The 25,292-nt window shown below is 37.4% G+C and overlaps 1 protein-coding gene across 3 annotated transcripts in view; it reads right to left on the reverse strand.

The window, feature by feature from the left end:
• mylka (myosin, light chain kinase a) overlaps positions 1–25,292 on the reverse strand; it is a 113,584-nt gene that overhangs the window by 38,896 nt on the left and 49,396 nt on the right. For 2 of the 3 annotated variants that reach the window (XM_055214864.2, XM_055214866.2), the window contains 15 exons: positions 21,741–21,948; positions 19,513–19,558; positions 19,142–19,307; positions 18,838–19,003; positions 18,702–18,723; positions 17,987–18,480; positions 17,288–17,491; positions 15,911–16,045; positions 14,603–14,755; positions 10,685–10,822; positions 6,228–6,425; positions 5,902–6,148; positions 5,614–5,697; positions 4,487–5,277; positions 3,042–3,158 (listed from right to left, as the gene is read on the reverse strand). In XM_055214864.2, the coding sequence (XP_055070839.2) occupies positions 3,042–3,158; positions 4,487–5,277; positions 5,614–5,697; positions 5,902–6,148; positions 6,228–6,425; positions 10,685–10,822; positions 14,603–14,755; positions 15,911–16,045; positions 17,288–17,491; positions 17,987–18,480; positions 18,702–18,723; positions 18,838–19,003; positions 19,142–19,307; positions 19,513–19,558; positions 21,741–21,948 (3,169 nt within the window). The remainder of the gene's footprint in view (positions 1–3,041; positions 3,159–4,486; positions 5,278–5,613; positions 5,698–5,901; positions 6,149–6,227; positions 6,426–10,684; positions 10,823–14,602; positions 14,756–15,910; positions 16,046–17,287; positions 17,492–17,986; positions 18,481–18,701; positions 18,724–18,837; positions 19,004–19,141; positions 19,308–19,512; positions 19,559–21,740; positions 21,949–25,292) is intronic. The other variant, XM_055214865.2, reaches the window with a different exon arrangement.

Consider the following 25,292-nt stretch of genomic DNA (forward strand, 5'->3'; position numbering starts at 1 on the left):
CACATGAAACATGAACATGTTGCCCACTATAAACACAATCAAAGCTTCAAAAACACAGAAAGAATGGGAGCTTAAAGGTTAGTGCAAATCCTACATGTCTCCATTATCTGACATAACCAGTTCATTAATCTCTCAGCTAATGAGATTAGATCGGTTTTCAAATGTCTTCCGAGATGAAACGATGGGTTTTTGTAAGGAAACATATTTCAAACTTGATAAAATGCAGCCATACACATGTTCACCTACAACCCAGTATCACAAAATTATGTACCTATAGTCATGTAAATTTGTGAGTCTTATGCGTGACACTGACACGGTTTTCCATTATTTTTAAACCATTGTCGCCTGGCACTATGGTTTGGGTAAGGATGTCATTTTATGTAAATCTAGCCCTAAACCGAAGCAACAATGGTAAAAAATAGGACAAAACAGTTGAGTAACAAATACGTGACAGTGACACGTAAACAGAAATGTGTAACATGTTCATGCAAAAAGGCGGAAAACCGTGTCAGTGTCACAAATTTATGTGAATAAATAGGTACGTAATTTTGTGATACTGGGTTGTCACCTAACGTTACAAAACCCATCGCTTTGCTTTAGAAGACATTTAATAACTGTATGGATTAGGTTTTGATGGATGGATGGATGCGCTTTTTGCAATTACAATGCTTCTAGGTTGAGTAAAATATGGGCAATTTTTAACTCTTTCCCCGCCATTGACGAGATAACTCGTCACGCTTCCCTGCAAATGACGAGAATTTCCGGCTTTCCGCAATACCGCTATTTTCCGCCAGAGAGAAAGAACTCTGTGTATGTTTTAAAGATTGCTCTGCATCTAATCTCTATCAAAAGTCCTTCACAAAGATGGAATTATCTCAGTTTTTTGCTCAAAATTTGGTGTTTTTGAAGAAACCTACCCATATTTGAGAGGTGATAAAAAGAGAACTATTAAAGGTGAATGAAATGTTTTTTGTTTGTTTGTTTGTTTGTTTGAAAGTAGAGGGTCTGATTGTTTGTTTATATATTTAAAGAAGAACAATTTCTGGAAGGCATTAAACTTTTGTGAAAAACATGAAAAATGCTGGCGCTGGCTTGAAACTTTTTTTAAACGCTGTCGGGGAAAGAGTTAATTTTGGGGTGAACTATTCTTTTTAATTACATAAAAATGAAATGCCCAGTACTGAAGTTTAGTTGCTCCTTAGCTCCTGTGGCCTCATATGATTGTAAAATGTACACCCAATGCATTCTCAACAGAAGCAGTATACCATCTGGGGAGCTCTGAATACTGGAGATTCTAACACAATACTCACATTGCATACAGTAAATAGGCATATTCAGATACAGGGACTGTGTTAGTAACTATGCAGCCTGAGGTGGTCAGTAATTACCGGAAGTTTGAGAATTTATGCAGAGACTCTGGGGAAAGACATTGCCCAACCCAAAACAGTCAGCTCAAACCATAACATTATCGAAGAGACCAGTGCAGAGTCATTGTGCATTGTCAGACATTTATCTGCAGCCAAAAGCATTTATTATATACTTTTATTATATTAATAACTAGGGATGTCCCGATCCGATCAAGTAATCGGAAATCGGCCCCGATCACGTGGTTTCAGACTCGATCGGAATCGGACGTTACCTTCCGATCAGGACTCGGATACATATGCAGGGTTTAAATTGGGCCAGGACTGCACATATACTGAAGGTCTCGTTCTGCTCCGCGCTAGTGTACGCGCTGCGCTGGTGCGTGTGAAGTGACGCAAATAATGACGTGTTTTCAGGCTTCACACACTCATGCATGCGCGACAAAAGCGGGTTTTTACCGCTCATTTAAACGAAGCATCAATCATTTTTGTCACTATGTGATCAGTTAATCTACATCAGTACGCAGCTCCGTGTCTCACTCAGAACTTCAAGAACGCGCATTCGCGCAGGAGGATCACATTACACATTGTAGAGATGAGAGATAGAGAGAGAGGTAAGAATGGTGCACACGTCGAAAAAACGTAATAGAAGTCTAGAAACAAAGTATTAAAGTATGTATAGCCATGTCATTCATCTTATGACAATATGTTATCTAGATAACTGGATACAACTTATTGTATAGTTTAATAAAATAATGTATTTTGATTATAATCAAATTACAACCTAACTATAGTGATTGTTTAACTAACTGATTTATAAGACATAGGCTATTGCTGAATACGTATGTTTTTCTTGTTAATTGAGTCTTTTTGGGTAGACTATCTTATGCCTAGAATTAGTCAAGGAGGTTGATTCTTATAACTTCCTTCAAAGTTTGATCAATTGTGCATAATGACATGTGCAACAAATGCATATAGGGTGTCAGACTCATAGATTTGCATAATTTAAAGTTCAGGTTTTAAAGTTTGGGTCAACATGTGGCACAGCTTTAAAACTGAAACTTATAAAATCCTATCAGAGGTCCAAAACGTCATTAAAACACACCAGTGGCTTTGCTGTCATCAGGATAAAACATGTTACCCCTCAAACCCTCCCTCCCAACAGAGCATCCCCACAAAACAAACCCCAATTTAACCCCTGAACATATATAGTATATACTCATTATTTTTTAACACATCTGTAGTTATGCGCTGGCACAGAGTTAGACCCTTTTGACTTCACACAGAAACAGCAATGCATGCGGCATGACATAAGGAACATCCTGGATCTGTTTTTCGCTCTTCTTTATTCTTTTTTTATGTATTATAGAAGTATCGGATCGGGACTCGGTATCGGCAGATACTCAAAATCAAATGACTTGAACTCGAGGGCAAAAAAACCTGATCGGGAACTTCCCTATTAATAACTATCTGTCTGTCTGTCACATCTGATTTATCTGATACTTCATACCCCCAAACAGTTTGTTGTTTTACATGCTGTACAAATATAATATACAGAAGAAGATAAACTAATCAAGCTAGTGCTTAATAGAAGTAAGGTTTTGGGTGTAGTAGAAAACAGAAAGTGCCTGATTTGCCTTATTTAGTGTACTGATGTGTGTGATGAGGTTTACTCACCGTCCACCAGGACCATACAAGAACACTCTGCGGTTCCCTCATTCGTCTCAGCTCTGCAAATATATTGTCCTTCATCCTCAGGAAGAGCTTTATCAATGCATAGAGAGCACTTACCAACTACTCACAAAAACACACAAGAGCACAAAAAAAAGGTAGGCTTATAGTGAGAAACATTCCAAAAAGATGTCCTTATATCTGTTAAAATATTAAACTAAACAAAATTACATAAATCACTTTTTTATCAGAAGCAATGTAATAAATGCCAATTTATTGTGAATCAAAAAATGGCCTTTTTAAAAAATTGTGATTATTTGATTTGTGGACACCGAAGATTCACCCTCACAGATCCTGACTTACTAGCAAAAATGTAAATCTTATAATAGTGTCCCTTTGGTGCCATTTCGCACAACATTTGCTGGATACTCTCTGGACAATCAAAAATCATAGTAATCAGCAGTCCTACTTCAACTTATGTGTCTTAACCTAATATGTACTTAGGACAAATGCATTGGTTTCCTTTGGGTATCCCATGGTATCCCTAAAGCTACAGTTTCGGTTTTACTAATCTGATGACAAAATTTGCATCACGCCCACTTGTACAAGCACTGACGGACCCTCACATATGCGTAAAAATGGAACCATGCTGTAACCGTGTATACTTTAAATGCAGTTTAATTTAATTGATCCAGCTTAAGGATACACTAGCACTTGCTACAAAGAAGTTATGTACATTTAGTGCTTGGACTAATGTCCATAATAACATTACACTGACTGTTCTCTAAATCAATATCTAAACACTCACATGCATCACATGCTTGTCATTATACATGACAACAAAGTCTCATGTGACTAGGGATACACCGAAATGAAAATTCTTGGCCGAAACCGAAAACCGAAAAAGAGGAAACCAAGGCCGAAAACCGAAACACCGAAAGAAATTATGTCAATTATTAGTGCCATTGCATTTATGGCTATGACTGTGTACTACCTTTACTAGAGGTGTGGATCACAAAACTCACGGTTTGGAGCTATAGAACGAATTGAGACACAGGGATAGCCTACTGAAGATTGCGTCATCACAACATTTCGGTATTGTTTCGGTAATAAAAGTCTTTCAGTGGCCGAATATTCGGTGCATCCCTACATGTGACCATTGTTTACAGTAAAGTAAACTACAGTGACTTTTAGAATGGAATGTCGGATTAATGAATGTTTATGGAAAGCACTATTGGCACACAAGAGACAAACTTCCTAGGAAAAATCACGAACTGATATTTCTGCATGCAGGAGAATTTTAGCAAGCTAAAATAAACAGAGGAAAAGATTTTACTGATAGCAGCTTCTAAAAGAGACAGACCACCTCATTTAAGATGGACCAACAGATTGCATTCTATGTAAGTACACAAGACAACTAATATAAAATGGTAAAAAAATATAACACTGACCTTCATAAGTAATAATGATGAATTTAGATGGTTTGATGAGTTTCCCATCAAGTGTCCATGTGACACTGGCAGGTGATTCAGAAGAAAGTTGGCACTGTAGATACAAACGCTCCCCATCCAGTACCGTCACATCACTCAGTTTTTGCGTAAAAACTGGTTCGTTCCTTCCACCTGCCTTCGTTTTCTGCTTCATACCTCCATCCACACAATTGAGGTCATTTTCTTTTCCTTTGCTGTCTTTAAAAGACGGTCTTTCTCCATTTGTGTCCTCGCTCGGCTGTTTCTTCTTGTTGCCTAACACTGATCTAAAGTCAACAGCTTCATTTTTGCTGGGTTGAGATTTTGCGAATGATTTAGGAGCAGGTTTTGGTCCCGGGGTACCTTTCTTTCCCAGCACTGCTCTGAAGTCCACCTGTTGGGGAGAGTTGACCTTCCGCTCGTCCTCCGACTGGGTCTTGGGCTTAATCTGCCGTTGGAGGTTTCCTCTGAAGTCCATCTGCTCAGCAGTGATATCCTTCAGGTCTTCCTCAGAGACACTCTTCGTGGTGACCCTGCGGCCGAGGACAGTTCGGAAGTCGATCTGCTCGGCTTCCTTCTCTCGGATGTGGTCTTCCCGATGCTCTTTTGTCTCGACTCGTCTTTTAAGAAGCCCACGGCTGGTGGCACACGCCTCCTCCGGTTCCCAATCCCGACTGTTGCGGTCCCAGGGTGGTTTAGAGCACAACGTAGCCTGTTCGAGGGTGTTACTCTGTCCTTCCTTGCCTGGAGCAGTCCTCTCCACCCCTTGGCTGCTACAGGACAAGTGGAGAAAAAATGTAGAGATGTTTAAAGCTCCTGCAAGCACAGCCCACACTGAAGTGCAGCTTAATGGAGGGGAGAGTTAGTTCAAGATGACAGAGTTACATCAGAGATGACTTAAGAGACCTTATAGGGAAATGAGCCCAGAATGGGGCTGCGAGACTAACCCACGCTTCTTTTTAGACCACAGAACAGATATGAGTGAGGAAGGACAAACGAGAGTGTTTTGGTTGTATAGAGCGATTATGTAGATTTAGTGCAGGGGTTAAGGGGGCAGGGGTTGTAATTATAGCTTTTGGGCAGAAAACAAGAATAGAAGGGGAACGAACCATTTCTGAGAATCGTCACCAGACAGCACAGGGCTCTCGCTGATGTCCAGGGTGGCCATTGATTTGCACTCTCCTACTTTATTTCTGAGAACAACAAATACTTTAAAATTACATTAGAAACTAAAACAAAACTTTTTTCTGCTTCTGAATGCTTTCAAACATTCTTCTTCTGATTTTTCGATATATTCAAATTGCTAGCTAAAATATTTGGAATTTGGAAAGATAAATTCAGAGTTACCAGACATGCTCAATATGCTTTCAAATAAGATTTGGGCACAAAATACATACTTAAGATGAATCTCGTAGTTTCCAGCATGATGTGTCTTTACTTTCCTGACGAGTAGTGACACAACATCTTCCTTCTGTAAGATCTCAAAGTCTCCCCCTCCAGATATCACCTGACCGTTCTTCATCCAGAGGAATGCTGGGAAGGGGTCACCAGCGATGGCACAGGACAGCAAAGCATGTTGACCCAGGCAGGTGGTACAGGACTGAGGTTTAGTGATAAACCAGGGCTGAACTCCATCCTGAGGCTCTGCGGATACATAATTATTTGAATAAGCCACATAATTGTACTCAATGTAATTTATAGCATAGGAAGATTGTTATGATACCTTGAACAGTGAGTGATGCTTGACTCCGAGCATCTCCAGCCTCATTCCACACCTCACAGGTGTATGTGCCGGTGTCCTCAGGAAACACTTCTTGTATAAAGAGAGTATACTGACAGCCCTTTCTCTCGAAGTGGAAGTCCTCTGATTCCTGAATCTCTTTTCCATTATGCAGCCAGACCACCTCAGGATGAGGATATCCTACACAAAGAACATCGTACATATGCACGTTAAGTTTGAGACACTGAATGGAGGTCAGTGGGATGGAAATAAAATCAACAAGACCGCTATTGCCACATCAGGACCAAAGAGATGCAACAAACACTGAAGCTGCTGTGCTAACAGGTAAGACATTAGAATTTGCAAGTTGTTAACGCAATGCCGAGTTTAGTAAGCTTAAGATGTCAGGAGATCCCTCAGTTTTTTACACAGGAAATACAATTATATAATCACCAAATCTTCTGTACACACCACACACACACACACACACACACACACACACACACACACACACACACACACACACACACACACACACACACACACACATGAACACAGACACTAAATGACACACAAGATTCCTCTTAAGGGAGTACAAAGGAAATTCCATTTGTTACAGCTTAGCACAACAAATCCACTCAAAACTTGGACTCTGTTGAGAGTTATGATTTTTTTTTGTAATAATAAAGAGGAAAAGAAAGAAAGCGAAAAAAAACAATGAATATGAATAAATTCTTCCATTCACTCAAAGTTTAAAACACAAAACAAAAAATACAATACCATAACAATAGACTACAATGTGTTGTATAATTTATTATGTGGCTCACTGGAATACTTTCTTCTTGGTCAATTGTGGTCTCACTGCACCTTAGTATAGGCTGCTATAGTATAGTACACTAGCGATGCTACTTTTATGTCTATGTTGCCAAACCAATGTGGACCTACTCTTTAAAGGAATAGTCTACTCATTTTCAATATTAAACTATGTTATTACCTTAACTAAGAACGGTTGATACATCCCTCTGTCATCTGTGTGCGTGCACGTAAGCGCTGGAGCGCGCTGCGACGCTTCGATAGCATTTAGCTTAGCCCCATTCATTCAATTGTACCATTTAGAGATAAAGTTAGAAGCAGTGATGCCACAGTTACTTTGAAAAAGTAATCTGATTACTGATTACTCCTTTAAAAAGTAACTAAGTTACTTAACAGATTACTTGATTTTAAAAGTAACTAAGTTAGATTACAAGTTACTTTGTTAGTTACATTCCAGTAGCTGCCAACACCCCCACTGCCCCCACTATATATATATATATTTATATGTCTTTCTTAACATCACTTAACATAAATAGGGGAGAACAGGGGCCATTTTCAGAAAAACTTAATTTTAAAAGCTAATGTTTTAGACAGAGATATATTTTTTATCAATACCAGCTGGAATTTTGAACAAATGTAAAACGACTTCTGTATAATTTCACTTTAAACAAGAGTAGTGAATTGTTACTTTTGACCTTAACAGCAGGGTCAAAAGTAACACAACAAAACATGATAGATTTTTGTGTTACACTTGTTTTAATTAAATATATATGACTATGACCTCTTTAATATGTAACTGCAAACTTATTTTGTCATTTATCTTTGTAAAAAATAATTAAATTACCTTTTTATTTTAAATTTCAGTTTTATCAAATGTTTCAAAAGCAACCAACAGTACAAACTTAAATTGCTGAGACTAAAAAAATTCAATAGTTTGAACACTATGAAAATGAAATTAAATCAAATTAGAATAATATCAATTTTTTAACATATTATACACAGTATTAGCAGCGTGACAAAACTAACAAGTGTTACTTTTGACCTGACAGGATCTACTCACAAAATACTTTTATTTGAAAAACTAAGAAGTCTTCAGGATGTTATATACTAAATACCTTGTAGATTTATCAGTATTGTAACACATGAAACGAGAAACACAACGCGTTATAAGAAAAAAAACTGCTTTTGGAATTCTGGATCTACACGTGAAAATCGGTGAGTAAATAACGCGATATTTGTCAACTCTTTCAGGGGTTATGTGCTAATATGCTGTCATAGTTAGATGCAGATGTTATCAAGACCCGGAGAAAATCGCTTTGTTACTTTCGTTCTTCAACTCTTCCACACTTACTGGTTTTGCACTGAAGTCCAGCTTTTGTTGTTTGGGTACAGTTAGTGGATGACCTCCTGCTCACTGCTTTGCACCACCGGGTGGGACTTGCTCTTAGTTTGACTGTCTGTGTCGTGCCGCGACTCCAAATGGTTGTTTTTATTTGACGTAGTGTTTTTGTAGCAGCATCTCTCTTCTCTCTCCATTGTACGTTGTTTACGTTTGTGTCGCTTACACGTGACCTGAATTGTCCTTGTGCTGAAAACGTGACTTGTTGTTGCACACCTGACTTCACTTCCCGAGGAGACGCAAGAAGAAATATACACGAAAATATATATTTTACTAAGGAAAATTTCAAAAATAGTAACGCACAGTGACTTGGATAAGTAACTTTAATCTGATTACTGGTTTGGAAATATTAACGCGCTAGATTACTCGTTACTAAAAAAAGTGGTCAGATTAGAGCAACACGTTACTAAGTAACGCGTCACCGGCATCACTGGGTAGAAGTGACCAAACACATCAACGTTTTTCCTATTTAAGACGAGCAGTTATACAAGCAAGTTTGGTGGTACAAAATAAACCGTAGCGCTTTTCTAAGCGGATTTAAAAGAGGAACTATATTTTATGGCGTAATAGCACCTCTGGGAGTACCTCGACTCGGCGCAGTAACACCCTCCCTCTCCCATTATTCTCTTTTAAATCCGCTTAGAAAAGCGCTACGTTTTATTTTGTACCACCAAACTTGCTCGTATAACTACTCGTCTTAAATAGGAAAAACGTTGATGTGTTTGGTCACTTCTAACTTTATCTCTAAATGGTACCATTGAATGAATGGGGCTAAGCTAAATGCTATCGAAGCGTCGCAGCGCGCTCCAGCGCTTACGTGCACACACACAGATGATAGAGGGATGTATCAACAATTCTTAGTTAAGGTAATAACATATTTTAATATTAAAAATGAGTAGACTATTCCTTTAAGCTAATATAAGGATTTTTGTAATTGTAATCAATTTGTGACCTTGTGAAAACCCAGCTAAAGACATTTTTTGTGATTTACTGTTTCTACATAAAGTCCTGGTACTTAATGTAAAGAACATTGTGTGCAAATATAACATTGATTTTAAGCTTTAATATTGATTAAGTAAATTCATGTCAAAGACTAAAGTTAAAGTGTTTTTTTGCGGCAAACGGGCCGCCCATATCGCGTCATTCGCATCGGCCCACGCGAGAATGCGATCGCGTCTTTGTATTGACTTTGTATGTAATCTACTCGCGCAAATCGTTGAACTCGTATCTGGTGTGAACCCACAGTAAGTCTGTGGCTTTTGCTTTGTTGCAGCTTAAGCCCAGTATAAATTGTGCGATTTTAAATAGTCCTTTAGGATTGTTGCTTGCCACGCTGTGCGATCAAGATCGTAGTTAAGTCCATGTCACACTGTTTGATCTCAGTTTCCATCAATGTCAGACTCTACGAGTTTAAAGACTTTTAAAAATCGGACACACACAAAGAAAGTTTTACATCATCAATCGGCAAACAAACACACACTGAAGCAAAGGCTAGCAAACCGAAACAACATCTACCATCCATTCATTTTAATCATGACTTGTCTCGAGCATAAAAAGAAGAAAAAACAAAGGAGACGAGTACCTGGCATTTGTATTACCAGCGTGATTTCTCTCCAGGCTGCTTCATTTTTTATCCTATCATGGTAGGCTACAGTGGCGATGAAACGTTGTACACGTCTTTATCTCTCCATAACACCTTCACAAGTTTCTCCTCCTGCTGTACAGTCTACCTGGCTCTTTTTGACATTTGTCTCTGTTGATTTGTTGTTGTCGCGGCACTAATTGCGTCATCGGGTTCTGTGCTTCTATTGGTTCTTGATTTGCCGGTTGTCGTAGGGAGATGGCACACAGCAGGATTGTGTCTGTGACACTGACAGAATTTTGTCGGAGGGTAATTTTGATCGCAGCGGTCATTAATCGGCTGTCTGTGAACATGTCAAACTAGCGATCAAAAACGGCAGATTTTAGTCTATGATTCCAGGAATCTTTTAGGATTTCAAAATTTGTCCCAGAAAGCTAAATCCTGCCTGAAATCTCAGAGTGTGCACCAGGCTTTAGGCAGTTCATTAGACCCATGCTCCAGTTTTGAATCTCTCTACAGTGATGAATTCCTTTATTTGCACTTAACATTACAGATTACAGATTTTTGGCACAAAAAGGCTGACACCAATATATGCATACAAATGTATATACATTCAAAATTGTAAATGAAATCTATTTTTAAATTATTTTCAAAAAGCAGTCTTACCAGTCACCTCCACAATCATTGTGACCTGACTGCCATCCATGACTCTGAGATCCTGCAGACCTCTGAGGAACACTGGAGCTGAGGGTCTTCTTATATCAGCCACAGGAGGAGCAGAAGACCTCTTCACACCTGACTTAGCTGGAGAACAACACAGGTAATCAATTTTACCTGAAATACATTATAAACCAAAAACTTAACTGAGAAATTTGTTTAGAGAACACACAGCAGACTCACAAACGCATGCAAATAAATAAGACGTCAAGGCATCATTAAAACGAAAAGAAAGGTTGACTGATTTATAGCTACGTTACCAGTAAATACATACATACATACCTGTACACTCTCCTAAAGGATAATTAGGAACACCTGTTCAATTTCTCATTAATGCAATTATCTAATCAACCAATCACATGGCAGTTGCTTCAATGCATTTAGGGGTGTGGTCCTGGTCAAGACCATCTCCTGAACTCCAAACTGAATGTCAGAATGGGAAAGAAAGGTGATTTAAGCAATTTTGAGCGTGGCATGGTTGTTGGTGCCAGACGGGCCGGTCTGAGTATTTCACAATCTGCTCAGTTATTGGGATTTTCACGCACAACCATTTCTAGGGTTTACAAAGAATGGTGTGAAAAGTGAAAAACATCCAGTATGCGGCAGTCCTGTAGGTGAAAATGCCTTGTTGATGCTAGTGGTCAGAGGAGAATGGGCCGACTGATTCAAGCTGATAGAAGAGAAACTTTGACTGAAATAACCACCCGTTACAATCGAGGTATGCAGCAAAGCATTTGTGAAGCCACAACACGCACAACCTTGAGGCGGATGGGCAACAACAGCAGAAGACCCCACCGGGTACCACTCATCTCTACTACAAATAGGAAAAAAAGAGGCTACAAATTGCACGAGCTCACCAAAATTGGACAGTTGAAGACTGGAAAAATATTGCCTGGTCTGATGAGTCTCAATTTCTGTTGAGACATTCAGATGACAGAGTCAAAATTTGGCGTAAACAGAATAAGAACATGGATCCATCATGCCTTGTTACCACTGTGCAGGCTGGTGGTGGTGGTGTAATGGTGTGGGGGATGTTTTCTTGGCACACTTTAGGTCCCTTAGTGCCAATTGGGTTTAAATGGAACGGCCTACATGATCATTGTTTCTTACCATGTATATCACTTTATGAACACAATTTACCCATAATATGATGGCTACTTCCAGCAGGATAATGCAACAAGTCATAAAGATTGAAACATTTCAAATTGGTTTCTTGGATAATAAGTTCCCTATACTAAAATGTCCCCCACAGTCACCAGATATAGCATCTTTGGTATGTGGTGGAAAGGGAGCTTCGTTCCCTGGATGTGCATCCCACAAATCTCCATCAACTGCAAGATGCTATCCTATCAATATGGGCCAACATTTCTAAAGAATGCTTTCAGCACCTTGTTGAATCAATGCCACGTAGAATTAAGGCAGTTCTGAAGGCAAAATGGGGTCAAACACAGTATTAGTTTGGTGTTCCTAATAATCCTTTAGGTGAGTGTATACATACATAAATATAGTCATAAATGTTTTAAAAAATGAGTAGGTGTCTCCAAGCTTATTGCACTCTCAATTAAATATTTGTCAAAGATCAATGGTGGCGCCTCAGAAAACGATTATTAAAATGATATGGTGTTGCATAAAACAAAGGTCAATTATCTGTCAGGGCTTTTGCACAGCACATGGACAAGCTTTATTGGAAAGACAAGTGTTGAGTATTTTGAACTAAATAAATCAGGTTTATTTTTACACAAAACATCTTTTATTGTTCTCTATCAATATAAGGTGCCTATAAAGCCTCTTTTCCTGTACTTGCATTCTTCATACAGACACAATAGTCTAATTGTGACAGACTGGAGCAAAAAAGGATCAAGCATACATCTGTTAAGCATGTTACAGTTAGATAATGCATCTGAAGTTTAATAGATAGGTGGGGATTCATGGAAAAATGCGATATGAAAGGCGTGTTATACAAAGATGCCCCAACCATACTGCTCTCAAATACTAAAGTACATATAAGATGTTTAGACCTTATCGGGACTTTTATCTAATATATATATATATATATACCGTATATGCATGATCAGTGCTGCAAGAAAGTGAAAGTGAAGTGAAAGTTCTTTATAATGAGGTATGCTTTCATGCTAAAGATTCAACAACTATATTGTTTTAGAAGTTAGTTTAATAATACTAAATGTTTTGTGAGTTGTTTTGGATAAATGCATCTGTTAAATGGCATCTCAGAATTTTATAGTTTTAGGTTATTTTGAAGCCCTCATTGCTGATTCACCGTAGTAGCCCTTTTAGCAGTATTAGTTACATACTTCACGAGTGGAGAGACCAATACTATGCTGTTCTATAAAAAAATGGCATATTTCCATTAGTATGTATTTTGTGAAAACGCTGTACAACCACTGGTAATTTCCAAGGGAGACTCTGTCTTTTCTCTTGTCCTCTTCATGTTGTCCTCTGAGATTCAGATCAACCCCAGCCATAACAGTGTGTGGGAAAAGATTGGTATTTTACATTTTTAACCCACTTGAACACATTAGAAAAACTCACAGCCTTCAACACAGAGAGCAGATGTTTCTCTAAGCCCGAGGACCCTAAAATAACTCTTTGTAAAAACACTGCATGAAATTCACATACAGTATCACAGAAACACAGACCAAACTCATTCTGCAGTCTGCATGTTAAGGGAAATGTATCTCTCAGAAACTTGCACTCATGTAACAGTCTGGGTGATGAAATGTATTTGGGACGTTTGACAGACTGATATGAAAATATTTAATTTTCAAGTAACTATTCCACTCATCTGCTTGTTTCGGTATGGAAAATACCCAGAGCAACACAAAGAGAGATGTGACTGTATGCTTGGTGGGAAATGCTTATTGTTGGCAAGGATGTTGAATTCTCTGGATTTGGTTTTATAATTTGGAAATTTAATTTAGTTATAGACCCAGATACTGTATATCAGGTACAATAGCTTCTGAATGTTGATAAAAAATACTTATACAACGAATAAACATAAATAACTTTTTAACATTCTGTAAACTGCATCTATTTCTGCAAGATCTGTGCTCTAATGGTAATATCATGTAAATATTGATTGACAATACAGTGAAATATTACACATGTTGTCATCTAATGCAATAACAAAGATTATATATTTTAAGAGCAATTTAAAGAGCACCTATTTCATTGCTAAAAAAACAACGTTATTTTGTGTATTAGGTATAATACAATGTGTTTGCGTGGTTTATGGTTAAAAGCACATTATTTTCCACATACCGTACATTTTTGTAGCTCTAGATTTCACTATCTGCCTAAAACGCACGGATTTGAAAAGCTCTGTGTCCCTGATTGGCCAGCTAATCTGTACGTTATGATTGGTCTGAATACCTCTGACGTCAGAAGGAAATGTGTTGCTCCTTACCATGTTTGAAAGATTCGCTCACAATGCAGTGCTAACAGGAGTTAACTTACAGGCTGTGAGTCCGAAGCGGGAGGAGTTATGATAATGTCGGTCTTGTCTACATCACCAATCCCAGGAAGTAAACTGTTGCCTACAATCCATGTGTTCGTTGTAGTCAAAAAAGATTTAGGTTGGAGACGATAACTTGCGTCATTGTTTACTTTGGGTTATGTAACTATTGCATTTTAGTAACATGTACTAATACACACTTACACACCAAAGGACCATTGGTGCTCTTTAAGTGTCTCAATATATTTTCAGGCTGATGTGCATAAAACACCTTTGAAACAAAAATCAAAGCTACTTTGAAATATTGAAGTGCTAATGTGAATGACCTGGGTAGTGGTAAATGCAGAAGGGTGTTTGTGTGTGTGTGTGTGTGTGTGTGTGTGTGTGTGTCTTACCTTTAACCAGCACACAGGCTGAACATACAGCTCTGCCGTGATCATTCACTGCTACACAAGAATAAACACCTGCATCCTCCATCACTGCTGACTGAACTCTCAGCTCACATTTACCATTCTCATACAAAGTGTATGAATATTGAACAGGCTTTTCTGAAAACAGAGAGAAAGAAAGAAATAACAGTATCAGTGACAGTAAATGACAATAATCAGCATATCAATGATGTGAATACATTTTCTACTTCAATGTTTGTAATAGCATATTATTTATTTATTTATTTATATAATGCATGTACACTGTGCACAGTATGCAAATTCACTGTATACTTGGAAATCCCATATTTCCCTAAGGCTTTTGTATACAACAGAATATGTTTTACTATTTCTATTTCCAGGGATTGTAAAATATGTCCACACAGATGCAGTTCACTTATGTTCTCTTTTTTAGATGTCTGATTTCCAGTGCAAACACTTGCCAAGTCCATCTGTGTGTAATATATCAGGCTGAGTGATGCATGCTTTGCCTTTATATGGTTGCAAGGTCTCATATTTGCTCAGTGGCCCCTGCTGTGGCTCACCGATTTACAGAGCAACCCAAAGTCAAACTCACCAGAAATCTCAGAGATTTTCAGCGTTTCTATAGTGAATGCAATAGTCTTTTGATACTTGTGTTTGTGTGTGTGTGTTTAACTTATACCCTGTTGCTTATATAGATGTGCATTATACACTTTTATCAGCATCAGTGGCGGCCAGTGACTTCTTTTTGAGGGCGCACGATGTGAAGCTCGTCACAACATGTATTTAGCACCTCATGTGTGTGGTTTATCATTTCAAAATATATGTTTAGCTCATCATGTAAACGTATGTGCATCATGGGTCTTGTCTAAATAAGTGCCTATATAATATATTTTATATAATTTATATAAATTTGCAACACTGTAGCCCTCTGCTGGATATGAAAGATGTCTTGTGCTAATGTTGTAATATCAGACTATATCTTATAAGATCTTATATTTCACTCATTTAATAAAGATGACACACAGATGCCTTAGTTTTGTCCTTCATTATATCTGGTCCACTATTTTACGTACATCTGAAGGTGTATATCTACATGTATACACTTATTTTGTTGACAAAAATCTATTTGTGTTAACATATTGATTTTTTTTAATTGAAAAATGTAATATTAAGTCAATAAAAGCACATGATAAGCAAGTTAAGAGCAAATTTTATCAGTTTGTGTGTAATACGAAACAGGTGGATTTGTTACACTTAAACTTACAGCAAACCTGCAGTATGTCATCTTACCATTGAGTAGCCAGGAGACCTCAGGCTGGGGTTTGCCTTCTACTGAGCAATGCAGGGAAAAATCCTGTCCTTCAGATACTGAACAATCTGTCAGAGTAGAGCTAAACACCGGGGACTTACCCTCCACCCTTACACCTATAAAACACACACACATGAAAAAATAAACCAGCATTTAAATTGAAAGTGCAACATTTAGTTTTCACAATAGGTGGCACTGTCAGACTAATACAGTACATTTAAATGAATAATGACTTTAACATAAAAATTAAGATTTAGATTAAAACGTTTATTTGTATTAAAGGAAGGCTAACATTATAATATTACAGTATTTGGTAACTTTTTTTTTAAATATTTTAATCACCTTTATGCCATCACTAGTTTTGTGCTTACAAAATAGACCTGTGATAATTGAATGAATGAATAAAAATACATCTAAATACCAATCCATTTGGCAATCCATTAAAAAGAGCATAAATACAGAAGTTGCCATCTGTTAACATGCTTCTGTGAATACAACAGATTTTTTTTTCTTAAAAATAATTTTCTCTCTTACACTAAAAGAAACATATATTTGCATTTAGTATCTATATTTGTCCATGCCCATGTGATTAGAGTATTAAAGAATATGCACTTTTAAACCACAACTTCTTGTCTTCCTCCAGTCCTGTGTCGCACCAGCGCGACCTCACGTAATACGTCATCACGTCAAGAGGTCACGGATGATGTATCAAAACTATGCTCCAGTGTTTACAAGTGTGGAGAAAGAGGACCGTTCGGACATTTTTGTATGTTGAATGATACTAATTAATGTTTCAGTTTATTGTTTAAAATGGTCCGCAAATGTGCATTTCATGTAAGTAACTCGTGACCTTTCGATGGCATTACGAAATTACGTGAGGTCGCGCTGGGTCGTCACACAGCCAGAGGAAGACGAGAAGTTGTGGTTTAAAAGTGCATATTTTTTATTTTTCTTGCCAAAATTACAATTGTTTGGCTAGATAAGACCCTTATACCTCAGTTGGGATCGTTTAGAGTCCTTTGAAACTGCAATTTTAAACTGCATTAAAACTGTTACGTGTTGGGGTGCATTAAAGTCCATTAAAATGAGAAAAATCCTGGAATGTTTTCCTCAAAAAACATAATTTCTCAACTGAACAAAGAAAGACATCAACATTTAGGATGACATGGCGGTGAGTAAATTATCTGGATTTTTTTTAAGAAAATGGACTAATCCTTTAAAGGTACATATAGAACAGATATAAATGTGTGATTAAGTTGCGATTAATCACAAGTTAAATATTTTTAGATTACTATTTCAAAGGATTGACAGCCGTAGTTATATGTTTGATTGATGTGTTAATATTGCTGAACTCTTACTTTTAACTGTCAGACTCCAGTGGATTGTAGTCTTTCCTTTTTTGTTGATGGCAGAGCAGCCATACTGTCCTGTGTCTGTTATGCGAGCGTTCCTCAGACACAGAAAGTGTTGATGGCCCTCCTGTCGCATGCTGATGCCTGCTTTCTGACCCAGAGGAACTCCATCCTTCAGCCAACTCACTGATGGTAATGGTGACCCAGACACTGAGAGACCACAAACAGACAAACATAACTGATTTACAAACCCTAGGACAAAACATGAATGGGTATGAATGGTGCTTAGTCCATATTGTAATCACTTGAACCCCATTCAGATGTATAATATGTACTGCAATAAGCAAAAACTCATATGCCACGCTAAAGTGACAGCTAAACAGTGGACAATATACACAGCCTCTTGTACTTTATTGCTTTTATACAATGGTACTTACCATAATGTTTTGTATGTATAAAAAGATTATTTTATGTAGCCAAGTTGTGAAGTGCATCAAAGTACAGTATTGCTCTTGACATCTGTTAATCTAAGATATAATAGTTGACCACTTTGAATGATGCATAATTATACAATATAGTGTCGGTGTCTGAAGATTGACTGTGCATAACATTACGAACGAAGCAATTCTCCATGCAGTTTGGCGTCATCTTCATGTACTGTACTCTAACACAGTGATGGTGGGAGTGCAGATGACATGCACTGACCTTCACATCTGAACGTGACCTTTTCACCCTGCATGACTTCTTGGCTGTGAGGCTGAGAATCAAAACTGGGCAGGGTTTCGAAGACATCCATCTTGCTGTCTTTGCTCGTCTCTCTGCTGGACTTCACCGGGGACGGTTCAGGTGTCTGTCCGGGAGCGCTTAAGTCATCCAAATCTCTCTTTACGTCACGTGACCCTCTATCTATGATATTCCGACTGCTTATGCTGACAGAGTTTGACATCTTTTTACCAACTAGTGATTTGTTATCTGTGGGTTTACTGATAGGTTGTGAAGATCGAGGCGATGTTTTTTTTGGTTCCTCTGTTCCGGTCACATTTAGGATGCTTGCTATAGCGGTACTGGATGGTGCCGTGTGTGTTTCCATGGTTACTGTCTGGATTGACATGTTTGAAGGTCTCTGTTCAGCACCCAGTCCATTAGTACTGTGCCTGGTCACAGAAGATTTCGAAAGATTGTGAGATGGTTTGGTCACACTGTTAAAAGACAGAACAGAAAAATCAAATGTGTTGTCATTTCCAAATTTGTCAATACTATTTTTTGTCCCACAGTTTTACTATAATTTTAGTTGTTTTTCATACGGGCTAGAGATGTAAGACCTTTCCTGTAGCAGATGAGCTAGCCGAAAAATGGCCGCCAAGTGGACCCTTTTATCAAATACTCTTGTAAATGTATCTGGGCAATTAAAAGAACTTACACGGCTGCTTCAGTGTCTGTACCTACGACAGAACAACAAAAGAAAACATATTAGGGAAAACTGTGAGGCTAGCAACTTCTTGGGATTCTTGTTTATTGCTGTAGCAGTTATTATCCTGTCAGCATCTAGAACATACCTTGAACAATGAGTTCAGCAGTCACAGATGCTTTGCCAGCATTGTTGGCCACCAGGCAGGTGTAGATGCCTGCATCCTCTGTACACACATGACAGATCTCCAGGAAGTGCATTCCTGAACGCTCAAACATGTTATAGTGATCTGATGTCTGGATCTTCTCTTCTCCCTGACACAGGAAACACAGAGAACATACATTAACACTGTGTTTGACCTTAACCTGCTCTGTCTTGAAGCCCAAACGGGTCAAGCACTTGGGATCTTAACATAATAGACTATATAGAGTGTCGTGTCTTGCTCATAGCACCTTATACCACTGCACCAGCGGTTGTGGTCGTCCTGTGATCTTGGCTGAGAACTTGCCGCTTTGTCCAACTTTGAGATATAGGCGAGAAGGTTTAGTCACAAACTTTGGGGGGCTTTCACCCCAGATACTAGGTCTATTCTCTAATGCTGAAACACCCACAGATCCACTGAGGACAGAAAAGAGAAATAGGAAATATATCATTCTGTACATTCACAAGCCTAAAAACAGTGCTATAACTTTATTACAGATCTAATCTTATTAACTGTAAGAATAATACATACACATACGGTATAAGATCTGTCATATTACAGTTTAAATTGATAAGATTTAATGATTTTGTGGTGTGCAGGAGTGGCCTGTATATAGCTTACCCTGCTCTAATGGAGGTGGGAACATTGTATTTCCTCCTGGTGTTTCCTGTGTGGAATGGAAATAATTATGCATACATCTCCAAACCAGATATAAAGTATACGTAGCATTCATAAACACACAGAACTCATTAGAAACTAAAATAACACATCTCCTTTAATCCTAAACATGCCGTTATCTGTAAAAATGCAATGTTATCATGCTGCAAGCTGTTAAAAACTTGCATACCTCCATATGTTTGTGTTTTGTAATGCTGGAGGAAGTTTATTAAACATTTATTAGGCTATAAATCAGACACAGCTGTGAATCTGCACTCTGACTGCACGGGTATTTAGTCACAAACACAGTGTGAAGTAAAATCTACATTTTGGATTACGTAGAGAGGAATGCACTGTAGTGTAATCTGTATAAATGTAGATCACTTTTTAAAAGTTTAAGGTATAACTTTACCTTTATTTTTTACACATTTTAAAATAACAGCAAACTCAGTTAAACTATGGAATAACACAAATGTGGGAATCTATGGGAATCACAGAAATTGTGATTTATCGATTATGTCTGAAAAATCTAAAAAAAAATCTGTACTATATAGCAGCCAAATAATATGCTGTCTTCATAAAATCAAAATAACCAATGTAAAAAGTGAAAGTCTGATTAACTTAAAAATGTATTCAATTGGCATCACATAAAAAACTACGCAAGTCGAGAGAGGACATGCACTATTATTATTTTGCTTGCTTGTTTTCTCGTAATCACAACTTAATTTCTTGTGATCTCGAGATAACAAAAGTTGTATTCTTGAGATGTGATTAAAGTTTACGTGTACTCGATAGAACGTGTTGTTTTGTTTGTAAAAAGCAAAAGCATATTTTGATAAATTAGCATGGATGAACAAATTAGATTTTACTTGGATCAGAGATTCGCTCAAGCTGAAATAAATTTGTCAATATTTACAATTTTACAGTGGTGAATTTAGGGACCGTCTTTAAGTTACTCAATAATATACACGTTTCTACTTTTAACAGAATTTATATGGAATGACTTAAAGTCAACAAACAGTCAAAAAACCAACGTGTTTATGTGGTTGTCAGCTATAATTAGCACTTTTTAGATTTTTGATATTTATTTAAATAAACTGTTAAATACTATTGAAGATAGAAAAACATGTACAGTATTACTTTAGCGATGGCCCCTAAATTCACGAACAAGAACCGTCCAACTTCTTTTATTAAATCTATCGGCTACACATTAGCTACATGTGTGGTAACAGCAGTCCACTTCAGAATACACTAAATATTATGGACAGGAAATTACATTATGACATTTGGATTATCATGTTGTGATCATGAGAAAACAACTTTTGTTATCTCGAGATCACGAGAAATTAAGTCGTGATCACGAGAAAACAAGCAAGCAAAAATAATAATAGTGCATGTCCTCTATCAACTTAAGCTTTTTCAACTTACAAAGTTTAGGGTATATATATTTTAGGACGGAGGTCCCTTGCATAAGGTTCATCACATTTAAGGATCCTTGCCATCGTAACGTTTGAAAAACTCTGCTGTATATGATGTATATGGTTGTGTACTGTACCATACAAGAATCCAATATTTTTGGTATTATTTACTGCAAACCTTGAGTGTCTATAGAAAAGAGGAGTATAGACGGTTTCATCGGACGCACGTGATACACGTCTGGATCCGAACCTTACTTCCGGTTTCATTTTTTTTAATGGTCTGACTAGTTGCTACACTGATATCTTGAATAAATGCCTCGTCGAAAATAACAAATGTTTTGGTTTCCTAGGTAATCTATGTGTTGTTTTTTTGCTTGTCATATAAATAAACTATGTTTAAAGAACTTTATTTTTATTTATTCTTAGCGGAGTTTACCGGAAGTTCATGCGGACCGCGACAGCCGCTTGTTTATGTTGTTACTGCTGAAACGGTCTATAATACTTTTATGTGTTTCCCATTAATAGAAGGTTTAAAAAGATAATTTTTTGGGGTGAAATTTTTTAGATTTTTCAACTGGCAAACCTCAAGCAGGACCTCGGGTAGAAGTAAACAAATCATTTTATTATATTGTCCCATCAGAAATGAAAGCATAAATGTAGTTGAGATTCCCCACTGTGCCATCATTCCCTGTAGCTTTGTATAAAGACATTCTCATAGATTCTCGTTTTCTTATTCCATCACCTTAACATTGACCTGTTACCATTGAGCTGTACCTTCCACAATAATCTCCACTGTAACTTGGCAGTCTCCACCATCATTGACCGCTTTGCAAGTGTAACCTCCACCATCATCATTCTTGACCTCCTGAACCAGCAAACTGAAGTTTCCACGAGCACTTTGTTCCATGGAGTATCGATCTCCAGCTATCAACAACTTCCCATTCCGAAACCAGCACACCTGGGGCTCTGGATGACCACGCACCTGAAAGATATCACAAATAGACAAATATTGACAAGACTTCATTAAACATTATCTGACAGATAAGCACACAAATATACACAATCCAAACAAACTTACATACAGTACATTTGTATACTCGTAAAATGGTCCCTAGCTGTCACTGGGGCGGTACCCTTTCCAAAACTAAACCTTTGCACCTAATGAGTTCATTTTAGTATCTCAGAAGAATATTGTTTCCAAATGTGTACATATCTGTACCTACAGTAAATAGTACATATTAGGACCTCTTCAAAGGGTACTGCCTAGTGATAGCTTAGGACAGTGGTTTTCAAACTCATAGGCCTCGAGATGGTGCCAGGGGGGCCCCAGTTTTATGAGATACATTCATTTATCGTGAATTCTGTGTAATTAAATCTAAAAAAATAAGGCTACTAACCAAAAGCACTATTTTTTTGTATAATTTAATGTTTTTTATTAAAATGTTGAGTTTTAGAACAGTTTTTTGTCACAAATTTTCTTTGGGGGGCCGCGAAGGATGCACCGTACACAAGGGGGGCCGCAGGCTGAAAAAGTTTGGGAGCCACTGGCTTAGGACCATCATTTTTGGCAGTTTAACTGGAGGAATAATAAATGGGTCAGGTTCAGTCTAGATATATATTACCAGGTCTCTTTTAGTTGAGGCATAAACTTTGTCAGGAATCAAGAAAGAGGACAGAACCCAAGCACAGGCAGCAGTTACACAAAAGACACTTTTATTAACAAACAAAAACAGGAAAACACCCACGAGGGGGCAAACAACATAAACAAGATACTTAACACTAGACAGATCAAACCCTAAACTTGAATATAAACTACACAAAAAGGTCACTAGACTTGGACTTGACAATAGAGCACACTTCTCACATGAAAGGTATAAAACGAACAAGCACAGGACAGCAAACACGAGGACATTAAATAAAGGAGCAAATCAAGAGGGGAACAGGTGACAATGATCAAACAATGAAAGGATTGCTGAGTCCCAATTTGCATACTATCCGTCCTAAATAGTATTCGAAACTAGAATTAGTACGTCCCAAATGGTAGTATGTTGAAATTAGTATCCCAAAGATACCCGGATGGTCTACTATTTCCGGTTAGAATTCAAAGTGCAGATCAATGCACACTCTAACGGCTAATATTGCCCACAACCCATTGCCTGCATGAGGGAGGAGCTTAACCACACTGACCCTCTTGCATATTTGTAGTAATACTGTGGCTGTACAAATGTTAACTTTATTAGTCCAACGAAAGAAATATGGTTACTACACTTTTACTATAGTAAAAGCATGGTTCATTTTCATCTGGGTATTTTTGAGTTATATACATAAGTATAAAATTAAGTATAAAATACGTTAAACAATAGTTATAGTATGCACTTTAAATATTTTGACTTTAAAATAAATAGCTTTCGTTACACACATTGCACATGAACGTCAGAACCACCCGCCTCCCAAATGACCTGCGTTTGGTTCTAATGATGCTCTGTTTCACTCCTCACTTTGGTAGAACACATTGTAAAATGTATTGTGAAAAAAAACGATGAGGAAAAAAGATGGGAATAGTAAATAGAATTATATTGTACATAAGTTATAAGAATGAATGAAATATTGTTAACAGTCGTGGTGTGCGTAAGTTGGCAACCACGTTTTCGTTCACGTTGCATGACGTCATCGAAGTATGTACCAGAACGTGCATACTCTTTTGCTACACACTCAAAAGTATGTACGTTTTCCTCACAAAAACAGTACATACTTTTAGGTCATAGTATAAGTAGGCGAATTGGGACTCAGCTGATGATTAACAAAGAGACGAGGGGGGCGGGGTCAGGAGACGAGACACGCAAGCACACAGCCCAAACAAAAGGCCATGTGCTAGCACACAAAACATGGGCCTGTCATGATCCTGCCTCAAAACTAGAGTAGAACAAGGACAAGAGGGCAGAATCATGATACTTTAGGCCTCTAGTTGAACTGTAAAGTTTAGCGAGATATTCTGGACATAACTGAAACTCAGTGAACAGGATCAGGAACAGCTCTCATTATTAGCTACTCAGTAACTTATTATCAGCATTACTTTGCTTACAAGAAGCGAAAGCATTCTGCTGTTTGGGTTCATATGTGATGAACAGCATATCATATCAGCACCCCGCTTTTATAAAACTTTTTTATTTTCCAAATAAATTCTAGTTTTACCAATTTTCCTTTTTTCCTTTTTTTTTGACATGATATATTTTCAAAACCTAATATAGTAGCCTAATACACGTACAATGTCAGTTGAAACACTGCAAGGTTTTGCTTTTTTATTTCTCAGATGTTATTTTTTCTGTATGCTTGCTAGAGTGATCTTAGTTACTAGGACATTACAGAGTCGTATAATAAGAGAGTTACGAAACGTTTTGATCTCGCCGCCGCGTGGTCACGTGATTCATGTAAAGTTCTACAGTTCCAAACCAAGCAGTGCTGTCAATCTGTTTGCATAGGTTTTCAGCTATTTTAGGTAAATATTAGCTTGTAATGTGATTTGATCACTATACTTACTATGTTTATAACGTTTTTTTTTACTAGGGAGTGATGGAAATACAGTAAATCAGTTAATAAAGATAAACAGTTAATGATGACCCAAAGATAACTGTGGTTATCTATACCAACTACAGCAACACAGTTTATCTTTTATTTTTGTAGCAAAAATATGGCTATATAAATGGCTATCAATCTGCTAAAAACATAACTCCTACACTTTTACTATATTAAAATCACAAAAAAGATCGCCAACGCGGTTATTTGTAACAGTGAAACATAACAGAAACACACTACATTCATATTTAATTGTATTTATAGTAGACATTAAATGTTAATATAATTATACATGATTTTCGAGGATACATCACTCGTATTACTTCCAAATACAATGAAACACATAGCAGCATTGTGAAGCAGTGTGACTTTCTTATAAGGCATTTAGCTTGTCGCTGTTGCCCCCTAGTGTTACTCGTAATATATAAAAAAAGATAAGTATAAAGTAGATGGCCACCAGTAATAAAATATTAAACCATTAAATCTATATTATTCACACATTATACACAACTCATTAAAATATAAAATTTGTACTAGTTATTATTAACGATAATCATTACCTACAGCAGAGATCATAAAATATCACTGTTGACTATATTCATAAAATGTCTGAAAATGTAAAGAGAAACGGTAATTTCATCGATTTACCAGCAGGTGTCATTGAAATGAATGGGCTTCAGTGCTGCGTTTGGAACTATGCGTCACTACATGACACGCTGTTACTTCTGCATTCCATTCTTACAACGGACGTCT

The sequence above is a fragment of the Misgurnus anguillicaudatus genome, chromosome 17, assembly GCF_027580225.2.
Source record: "Misgurnus anguillicaudatus chromosome 17, ASM2758022v2, whole genome shotgun sequence".
In the NCBI taxonomy this organism is placed as follows: Eukaryota; Metazoa; Chordata; class Actinopteri; order Cypriniformes; family Cobitidae; genus Misgurnus; species Misgurnus anguillicaudatus.